The sequence below is a fragment of the Trichoplax adhaerens genome, genomic scaffold, assembly GCF_000150275.1.
Source record: "Trichoplax adhaerens TRIADscaffold_7 genomic scaffold, whole genome shotgun sequence".
Taxonomy (NCBI): Eukaryota; Metazoa; Placozoa; class Uniplacotomia; order Trichoplacea; family Trichoplacidae; genus Trichoplax; species Trichoplax adhaerens.
Genome location: NW_002060949.1, coordinates 4,020,606 through 4,032,302, shown reverse-complemented (window position 1 = coordinate 4,032,302; position 11,697 = coordinate 4,020,606). Strand labels below are relative to the sequence as shown.

The window sequence follows — 11,697 nt, the reverse complement described above, 5'->3', positions numbered from 1 at the left end:
CATGCATGATGATTTACGGTAATGATAACTATTTTCAAAGTTAGTGCGTCATAGCTTTTACGGGCTATTCTTCGGAATGTCCTGAGTGCTATAGTAACTCATATTTGAACGCTATTTCGAGCTTATATTTCCATCCTNTGAGCTACATGATTCAAATATTTTTCTCGTATGTTTTTAGTTGACAAAGGCTTTCAAACTATTAATACTTACACTATCAGCTGTAGCTTTATGAGCTCAATATTTTTTGACTAGTTGTTATGATTTATCATGGAACATCCTGTAAATCATTAACAAGCACATCCTATTTGATATTATTATTCATGATATTCCATCTTTAGTAACCATTTCATTATTATCTTTTATAGATGGAATTTAGAGCTATTTGAAAATATTTGCCTCCAATGAACGAAACAACCATTCTAAGTTGATAAGAAATTATAACGAGTAGCAAAGCCTCCTTTTAATTTACACAGTAAAAAATGGACACCATCAATTGAAAATTAACTAACCTCTGTTTACATCCACTATTCTTTAATCGAAAAATTTAAATCAACAATAAAGATATAAGTAACAAGAGCATATGCAGTATATGAAGTATTTATATATAATATTATAATCTACAACGAGAAGAAACAGCTATTAATGCTTAAATTATACTTCCTGTCTAAAGTAAAAAATTGGCTATGAAATCTACCTTACGGTTGTTTCATTTTAAATTGTTACGATATCTACTGTAATTAAGATATAGCCTAACATATAAACTCGATTATAATGGGCCATAATTAATGGGAATAATTAGAGTAGTATTTAAAATTATTACTAAAATCAAATTTAATGTATATTTATCAAGTAGAAACTGATGGGTGACTGCGGCAGTCATTATCAACTTGATAAACATAGCCATGTATGAAGATAATGGAAAGGAAAGTAACTGTAATATCTATAGATGCTTAAAATTCAATTAGATTTGCTATATAATATTAGAAATAGCAAGTTGATATAAGTCATTTTTAGCTACCAAGATTTCAGTCTATTATATAAAATGAACCGCCAAGTATAAATATATTTATCAACGTAAAATTATGGTGAAATACAATAAAATTTGTTAAATAAGTAAAAATGTGCAATAGGAAAGGATACAAAAATTTTGATGCAAAATGTTAAATATTGCACAAAGTCTATCTTTATAATAAAAAAGTGCGATTACGTGATTGGAAATTTTTATGACCATACGTGTTTATTCTTAAAAGTATCCTTTTTCAGTATCCCTTAAGTCAATTCTATATTGTCAATTTGGCGTTAACTTTACTGTACGGCAAGATTTCACGATTTATTACATGATATAAAGCGTCTTAGAAGTAAGCTAAAGGAATAGATATAGTAAACAATTAATATTCGATGTATACAGTATATATATATGTATATAATATAATTTCATCTTCACTGTATGGCTAAAATTGCTGATGAAAAATCCATATTAAAAATACCGATATCATTTAGTGAGCTAGCGATTTAATTCAATCGTCTATAATTATTCGAACAAAGTTAAGCTTAGGGGTGCCGCAGTATAGCATTTAATCAATGGCTGTTAGGTACCAATATTCTTAGAATTAGTTTTGTTTCCCGAAGAACACATTTTATCAGAATTGATCATAAGCAAATGGACTCTATTCTGACTTTTATACAGCAAGTGAAAGTATGGCATGATTTTACTGTTACAGTGTGTCAATCAACGTGACATCTTGAAGTATTATTGCCAAGATTTTGAGAGCATTTTTGGTTAGTTTAAACTCGAATAATAGTCATTATCAAATTCTTCTCAATATATTCAATGAATTATGAATGCTGCGACGTGCATTAGGTTGCTATTGTTATAATTTGTTGTTTTACTATCAGTTCCGTCTCATCGGATGTTTTAAACCTTTACTTGGCACCTTTCCCATAGCAAAATGATAATATAAATAGAATGGTTGAAAGCTTTGGAATCCATCCTATCCAAGTAATCTTTCACTTGCTACAATGGGATACAATTTAAAACTCTCTAGCAAATAGATTCAATGATGCAACTGTTTATTAAAGTATAAGTACTAGGATTGATCTGATTTTATTTTGCCATCTTTAGAAAAGATGTAAGGTATTTCCGAATTAAGCTATAGGTGATTTAGAACTAGAATTAAGAAGTGTATAGCAATTACAGCTTTGCGAGTTGTTATCTTTCCAATAAATCCATCACAGTAAGATCGAAAGAATGACTTATTTCGTTTTTATGTTTAATATAGTGTTTAAAAGGGAGAGATGGAGAATACAAGTATAACATCTGCGGAAGTACGACATAAATAGCTTGATTTTGTTACTGACTGTGAATCTTTTAAAATATTGTAATTACCGTAGGTTGACTCCTATAGCGGCTGCTATTAATAAAATAATCTATCGGAACTATCTTTAAAATAACGAGATTATTTTATTAGCCGTAAAGAGAAGTAAAATGCGCTTTTTAATCTTCAATTGTAAAAAGAGTTTTACGAAACAGTCTGACGGTAATGTCAACTAAAAGGAGTTTTATGGCATAATGACTTATTTATGACTTACTGGAGGAATTATTAAAGTATTAATAACTTTAATTTCATATTTACTGTAGTAATTGTTGTGTAGATTTCTGTACGATTAGTTTGGATACTATTTATCCTGATACTTTTAATATATTGATTGCATCATGAATAAGACACTGTATGAATGAATATTAGTCATTTAATTAAGAATGTTACTATGCTAGATTGTTATTAAAAAGAATTGCTTAATCATATCTTATAATTCTAAATTAACAATAAATGCAGCATAATTAATGAATAAAGCAATGATGACGAAAATTGTAGTTAATAAATACAATCTAATAAAAGTTATTCCTTCATAACATCAGGTGATTTAGTATTATTATGAGATGTTTACATATGGACGATTTTATTGAGTAGAACAATAGCAATTTTAAAGTAAATAAATCAGTTAAAAAATACTTTTCATATTACAGTAATGCCCCTTAAATATGCGTTTCTAAATATTTTATATCAGCTAAGATCCAAAGTGGCGATCGTAAATCTGATGGCCTGAGGAAATGATTACTATGGAAAGTACTAATAAATTTGTTCTATCAATTGTCTACGTAATCTGCAGCTTAGTAATGTGTTAATTGCATTACAGGTATTTCTAAAGGCAAGCAACTTAAGGGGAAAAATGCTTGTGCAGTTAATAGCGTAACTGCAGTTTAAGTCCTTATCTTGGATAATAAGACCATTGCTAATAAGGAACATCAAAAAAGTGATGAAATCCGTCTTGATGATTGTCGAGTTATGTTATAAACAGATTACATAGTAATTGGAAATAAAATTGATCGCACTGTAAATGAGCCTAAGGAATCATCATATACTGCGAAGTCTACCACTGAACTAAACTATTGCATGGCATAGGAAATATACTTTATATAATACAATCATATCATCAGAACTATAGTATTCGCAAAAATATGAATAAAAGTCTACCGATATTATAACTAATCGTATATGGGATAGGCGACTTATTTTATAAATTGATTTTTAAAGTATTTATTACAGTGTGCAGCATTAATGTAGACTGTGGTGGTTCTAAATAACTCGATTATAAGTACATATCATATAAAAAGGAAATGCAGTATTCCAGTCCATTAGTCTTAGTAAATGAGCATTTTGAATTACAAAATAGTTATAGACATACAGAACTTTTTATTTCTTTTGTCAGAAAGCTATTCATATCCACGTACAATTGTAGGTATTGTATATAAATCGCGTATGTATTTTAACTTATACACTGTATGTATACATCTATAGTTTGAATTACCAACATTAATAGACAAGGAAAAATGAAACAACAATTTCTCTATTTGTAATATGTTTAGACCAACCAGTTGATGAAGATGCATCATAAAAATCAGCAATAAATTGTCAATTGGTATCTTTCTTCGTCATATATGTATGTGAAATAAAGTGTCTATACTAAACTGTTAAGAAAAGATACCATCTTTCCGTTCTTCTTAAAAATATTCTAATATATTTACTGATAGAACAACTCAATTTCTACACTTTAATACCTTCAGAGAATAATATTTTTCTAATGCATTACACCTGATAGCCTTGGTACAATGCAAATACTAGATCACTGACTGTCAATATCGATAAAAACGAATTCAATTATTGTCTAAAGCAGATTATAGCACATAATTAACTCTATTTCTTTCTACCATAATTGTGGAATTTCTTATTTTCATATCTCTTCGAACTAACAATCCGTTTCTGCAAGTTATAAATAATAAAAATTGATCTTCAGCTCCTACACTTATAAAATGTAATTTATTAAGAATGTACGGTGATTCTGATATCTTAAATATAGATACAGTATAATCTACAGTACTCACACTAGACTCAAATATAGCTTATCATGTTTAATAATTTATAGTACTCTGCATGTATTTTATGTTCAAAACTATAAATACTAATGATATCTGCTTCCGAATTCGTTAGTTACAATAGTTGTAGTGCTAGTATTTCACACGTTGCTTGATAGCAGCCTACCCACTGCTTTATAGCAACCACCACATTCTACGCAAATTGTAATCAACAACAAAGTATCCATTTCTTTACTAAGATATTTGCGTAATTGTCTGCATGCCTACTAGTCCAATTTCAGCCGATTCATCGAACCTTCCATCACATAAAAGATTACTAAAGAAAACTTATTTATTTTTGAATTATGATTCGTTCAATCTCACCAAAATAATGCTATAATTCATATAGTTCAATCTTCAATTTAGAGCATCGTCTTGAGGAGGTGCATATGAGAATCCAGTAAATGCGTTGTCGGGATCTTGTACGCTAGCACTAACGGAAGCTCCAGCTGCACCACCTTTATTCAGTGATCCTAAATTGGTAGTTTACGATCAACTCTTCAGTTAGGATTAAATTAATACAGTCCATAAAGTTCATTTCAGCCATACACTATGTCTGTATCTAAAAGTTGATATCATAGTTTTACCTGGAACCGGTTCTTGAACGAATTCGGGATCAATATGCTTCAAGTCAAGTTGCCCACTCTATTTAAAGGGTTCATTATTAAGATTTTTAAACATCAAAAATGCTTTACCTTAATGTATACGGTATATCTATTCTTCAATATAATGGACAATCAATACATACCACATTTGGGTTATAGGGAGGTTTAATCTTTTTCCTCTCAAGATCAGTCCAGTTTATACTACGGAAAAAGGCATGATTTTTGATATCTTTCTGCAAGGTTTGGATAAAAATTGTTTAATTTAGCTGTAAATTAAAAATGTTGGACATTATGCTATATGTGCACTAGTTCCTATATCGTCTGTCTGCCATCTATTCATGTGTATGCGTAAGTTTATAGTTTTTACTACAAAAGTAGAAATGATGCAGTAATTTCTTACAAAGTCTCCTTCTCCTGCACCGAGTCTCAGTTCTCTCTTCTTCTGCAGTAACTATATCAATGATGTAAGATAAATAATCTTAATTAATAAAAATTATTGATAAAAAGACTAACAAAAGAACCTGCTATTTATAGTAAATCTTACTCCTTCTAAAATATCTCGAGCGCTGGACGTGATATTAGTTCTCAGTTTAAGAGGTTTGTGGAGAATATTATCGTACATTTCCGCTGTATCGCGACTATAGAATGGCGGCTAAATCAAAAAAGTTGCATAAGAATGTTATAATCTGGCGTATATTAGCTCAATAAATTACTCTTCGGTATTACCAGTCCATAAAGCATTTCATATAAGACACATCCGAGGCACCACCAATCAACACTACGGTCATAAGGCTCCTTACGTAAAACTTCTGGAGCAAGATACTAATTCAAATAGATGTAATCTAGAGTTAAATCAACTATGATAAATTAATAGCAAAAACGATATGCGGCTATCTTGCTAATTAGTTACCTCCGGAGTACCACAAAACGTATTTGTAGTATCGCTAGCCTCGATACCTTCTTTACATAAGCCAAAATCAGTTAAGATAATGTGACCCTATGGGAGTAGCAGATTTAACATATGATCAATTCTAATTATGACCATAAGACAGGTCTCCATATTACATTTAATGGCTTGGAATTTACAATATTAAAGAATGTGGCAAAGACGTTTTTGATAAATTAGTGATTTATTACCTCGGCATCCAGTAGAATATTTTCTGGTTTCAGATCACTTCAGCAAATCAATGATACCAAATAAAATCATGTTTAGAGTAGTATACTAACGAATAAATTTAATGTTTGGCGTTTAAATAATTACCGATATACAATTTTCATAGAGTGAAGATATCCAATTGCTGATGCAATTTCAGCAGAGTAAAATCGAGATCTAAGAGTGGAAAAAAGTGTTTAAGAAATTTAATTAATTAACAATAAACTTTGATTTACTTTATACGTAAAGGATAATTTGATGAAATATTTTTATAACTATTCGGCAGGACCTAGTTTCAGTGAAGTGCCTTTCTTTTTGAAGATGGAAAAACAACTGTTCAACACAATATAACAAGTTAGTTGATATCGGAAATATCGAAATTGCTTACATACTGACAAATCTCTAACGAATTACAAGGTTGATATTCAGTTTTTACCTCTCCACCATTAACATAATCCAAGACAAAGTAGAGCTTGTCTCTTGTTTGAAATGAATAATGAAGACCCTACACATAATAAATAATTTATTTGAAGCAGGATTGTTATTAATTTGCTTCTGCCTTAAGTCGTAGACCAATGAGAGCAATAAATCTTTGATGCGATGAATACGAAATATAATTACACAATATGAATGCGATATTCGTGTATTATTGCATGCTTATTAACTTACAACAAGGAAAGGATGCTTGATGTTTTTCAGTAAAACGTTGCGTTCCGCCATAATATGCTTTGCCTATAATAAACGCAGATAATGCTTTCACTAAAATCGATTTATTAATGACAATGTCGGAAGGCTATACATATCAATACGCTAGTGCATATATCTAAATCATTAATAATATTGTAATAATAAAATCACGATACTACAGCTACAATACTAATAACTTTGACGAGACAAAGGGAATGTTACTGATGGTAGAACCAAGAGAGTTATTTTTTATCTTTCGACACACTACATCAGACAATCATAAGTTCTAATTTAAACAAAGCATAACTAAAAGGTCTTGAAATTTTTTAATACTCGGAGTATTCTAGAGTGCTATTCGTATTCTTATGATAAATAATAATAAGTCTAATCATAATATATTTCCTGTTAGCTGGATTAAATTTCGATACCTCATTTCTTTTGACGATCAGCTTTTTCTGCAATACTTTTACAGCATAATATTTGTTCTCCTTTTTATGTCTAGCTAATAGAACCTTCCCAAAGCTGCCTTTTCCAATAATCTTCAAGAAATAGAAATCGGTAGGCTTGGCCCTAAGTTATTAAAAGATGTCATATTAACGGGAAAGTCACATTTTTCAATCCTCTATGCACGTCATATAGATAAGATAAACTATTATGAAACAGTGTATGTTTCACACTCGTTATGTCTTTGGCGAAAATGCTAGTCTATAGAAAGCTTACTGTCGATTATGGGAGGGACCCAGATTAATCATTTCAGAATCTTTCTATAATATCCATAATTGATTAGATTAGGTATAACAAGAGTAATCATATATAGTTAAATAATATTAATACAATCATTGAAATACAACTAATAAAGAAATTGATTACTACAAGTAATTACATCTGAGCTTTCAGAGCTTTCATCTCCGTCAATTTGCAAATCCTCATCATTGAGGTTGCGAGGATCATCCAATAAGAAAAACTCTCGAACACGAGGTCTGTTGATACCCAACGGCATAGAAAATAACATTAGTTACATAAAAGAAAATACTTGCCATAGTCTATTAATTTAATTACTGCAAAGGATATCTGCATAAAAGTCGAATTGTGAATTTGGCAAGAAATTTTTTTGCTGTTATCATCAATTCTGAATGTACCAATTTAAATGATTAAATTTTAATTATTGGTTATTATATCGTTGGAATAACTGCCAACTAATTATTTATTATATATTATAAATTATTTGCATACGCAAGCATTGAATTATTAGCCCACTCACTCTTTGCAGACATTATCATTATTTAAAATTTTTTGCACAAATTCGTGTAAACCTTCTCTTCTTGCTTTGATAAATTCTACCAGTGATTAAAACAGAAAGAAAAGAAGTTACACATAAACAAATTTTATCATATTAGCCAATGGATCAATGAATTTAAACGATTAGCACAGTAGGACACACAAAAATTCACTTTATGACGAAAGATACGACAGCTAGTTTTAAAAATAAATACTATACACTTAAATGTTTTTATTTTTTATTACAAAAGTTGGCTATCACGTCAAGTAGGCAGGCTATCAATAGCATGGTAAGTATCTAGTCAACCGGATATGGCAATATAATTAATTAATCAATTACACAATAATACCTGGATCAAAGTTGTTTCCCAATAATCTTTTCTTAGGCAATTTCAGTTGGATATCTGTATATTTTTTCTTCAACTTTAAGTTAAAGGTAGAAAAATCTATGAGCCTTTCATGCATTGTTTATGATATTTTGCGTGACGGCTTGAGAACAGAATGAGTTCATGCCATTCAGTAATGTTCCGATAGGAAATAACAATTATAAAACTATTGTAATATTGATGACTATCATTAACGATTGCATGCCGAATGTTGTTTAGAATTATTTCTTGCTCCACTCATCAGTATCATCTATAAATTATTAGCGGCTAGTTAAACATATCGCTTTTACTTTTAATTAACGCAGTGCGATGGTCCTACTTATTAAATAATATCGATAGTGATACACGAATACTTTATCTTCCTAAAATGTTGAAATGATGACTTGACAATAGAAACTTTACTTTAATAGTTACTAGCAAGTAACGTTTATAATTCGCGCTATTTTAAACAAGATATTATTCAAGTATGACATTTTAAATTGTTTCAATAAAACTATTCTTTACGGCCATAGAATGAAGAGATAAAATAATGAAGAACTATTACTGCTGATTCTACTTTGAAATTTTTCAATACGTTAGATCAAATCAAGTTGTGGCAGCATTAGAAGTATGATCTCTATTATTTTTGCTACAAACCATACGCAGGATTTTTATTATTTTGTATCTGGCTGAAGGATGACTTCTAATGTCTAATAAAAATAAGCTCTTACCTTTTCGTATAAATGGTGAAATTCATTATAACGCCTAAATATGAAGTATGTTCTACCGCCGTAATTGACCACAACTTTATAAACCTACGAAGAATAAAAGTAGTTAAATTTTTAATTCATGTAAAAGTAGGAGTCGTAAAATTGTGAATCAGTCTTATGCATGATATTGGCAATATTTTGAAGATTTCAAGGAAATTGAGCGAACTATTATTACATAAAGGTGTCAATTCCATAAAGATTCTTGTTTGACATATCAGTTGTATCTCGTTAAAATATCGTTAAATAGATCTCCATGATGTTCGGAATTAATACCGCAATATAACTAGATTATCTTGACGAAAAATCCTTGGAATAATTGTTTTAAGCTGCGACTTTAGATCTTTCAGCTATTTTTTATTATATTTTTCATGTACGGTCATAGGGACATGTTTTACTTCACGTATGGATTGATGGTCATGAAATAGTATTGGTTAAAAATGAAAAATTGCTGTTGCGTAGACGTCTAACGATTCTTAATACAGTACATGACTACAAGTAATTGAATAAGATCTGAATAGCCATGTCGGCTTACGCTTTCTATTGGGATTCGATGGGCTTAATTTCGTAATGATAGCAATAATTGGAATTGTTTTACTAATTATAATATACAGTTTACAGAGTAAGGTTGCAGCTACCATTGGTACTCCCAACAATATCAATTTTAGTATACTGTACTATCATGCGATCGTCTCAGTCAAGACACTATTTATTATCATATACAGTAATTTTTGACTAAGTTTAAGTCATGCTTTCCAAATCAAGGGTAGTCATAAGGACTATTATTTAACTTTAATTCTATATAAGATGAATTAATGCAAATTCAAATTAACTTTCAAGATTATTGATATCCACTGCAAATTTCTTTACACGGATAAAGCAAAGTTTATTTTATGATCATTTTCTAGTAATTTAGTTATAGCTATCGTAGTCATGCCAGTTTCAAAGGATCCCTATTACGATTGGGCAGGACATGTACGACGTATTATAAAATATACACAGCAATGTAAATAAAATTCTTCTGTAATAATTAATCATCACTTTCATCAATTTAAGGAACATTGATAAACGGTAGGGGTTAAATATATATATATAAGTTTTTTAATTTCTGCATTGAAAACATGTTTATGTCGACGATATGCAATGGATGATGACTGTCAAATTAACATTTTATGGTTCTCATCTTTCTAGCTTATATCTATCGCAAGGTTGAATAAATAGACAATCTAAATTTACGTATTGTGTATCAATCCTTCCGCAACTTGTCTTTCTACGCGTATTCAAAATGCACTATAATCTGACGGATCAAGAGTGTGTATTGCATGATATAGTATATATCAATCTATTTCAGAAGAGAATTTACGTCGATAATGACAATCGAAATATAGTACAGGATCTACTTTTAGTTCGTCCATGATAACATTGAATTATTAACAGTATCTTGCATGATAGACGATGATAATCATGACGATTTTTATAAAACCGCGGCTTCTTTTCTTAACTATTGTATTGCATAATAGTAACATGTCCGTATTCTACTAATGATTGCTAGTTAATAATTAATTAGTGCAACCCACCCACTTCAAGAATACAATAAAACTTAATTATTTTGTAAATGGCGATGATTAAACTATAAACATTATTTGTTGTGTTATAAATGTTACTTACATTTGCTTGACAAGAGTAATCAAACTGATTACTGTATTAAAAAACATAATAAGGTAGGGTCTCATTGGTAAGAAAATAGATGCGCCGATCATGATAGAAATGATTACAATAATCACTATTGAGTATTTACTGGGTTACTGACAGTAACAACAAATAAACTCCATAGCAGGCATACTATTATCTGTCTTTCTCTATGCGCTATCTTTCAAGTATGCGAATAAAAAAAAATGATTAAATGACAAATAAAAATCTACTTTTAATATATCTAGACAAATCGATCGATAAGGATCAGTATATTCGTCTGTTTTTAAAATAAAAATTTATTGATCCTATTTTAGCTAGAATAATAATCACTGCGTCAAAATAGTTTTTAGGTGGAAATGAAGGCAGTTCACTATTTGGACGATTGTATGATTACATATGAAACAATACTATATGCCAATAATAGTAAAAATATGGAGGTAAGGATACGAGGCAGTACCTGGATTTAGATTGCAAATTTTACAATAAACGTTAAAAGTTAGAATCGAATTGTTTTTGAGATATTTATATTTTTTGAATACTCGTACATTAAAAAGGGCATGACGATGAACTGTACTAAAGTATAGATTGAAATCCACGATATAAACCCATTGGGATATTTGGGCAATTTATTTACTATAGAAAAAATGATTGAACTTCAAGTTCGGAGTTGATTTCAATG

At 29.9% G+C, this 11,697-nt stretch overlaps 1 protein-coding gene across 1 annotated transcript; it reads right to left on the bottom strand.

Moving 5' to 3' along the window:
• Window positions 1-4,828: 4,828 nt before the first annotated feature.
• TRIADDRAFT_27989 (uncharacterized protein) lies at window positions 4,829-9,374 on the bottom strand (the record flags this gene model as incomplete). The annotated part of the gene is made up of 18 exons (XM_002114073.1): window positions 4,829-4,914; window positions 5,023-5,116; window positions 5,220-5,309; window positions 5,477-5,527; window positions 5,621-5,728; window positions 5,803-5,898; window positions 5,987-6,073; window positions 6,214-6,250; window positions 6,338-6,406; window positions 6,519-6,562; window positions 6,666-6,734; window positions 6,899-6,961; window positions 7,345-7,486; window positions 7,637-7,676; window positions 7,787-7,896; window positions 8,178-8,253; window positions 8,545-8,617; window positions 9,291-9,374. Coding segments are annotated over 18 exons (1,419 nt in total), but the record flags the coding sequence as incomplete, so codon positions are not given.
• Between the last annotated feature and the right edge of the window lie 2,323 nt (window positions 9,375-11,697).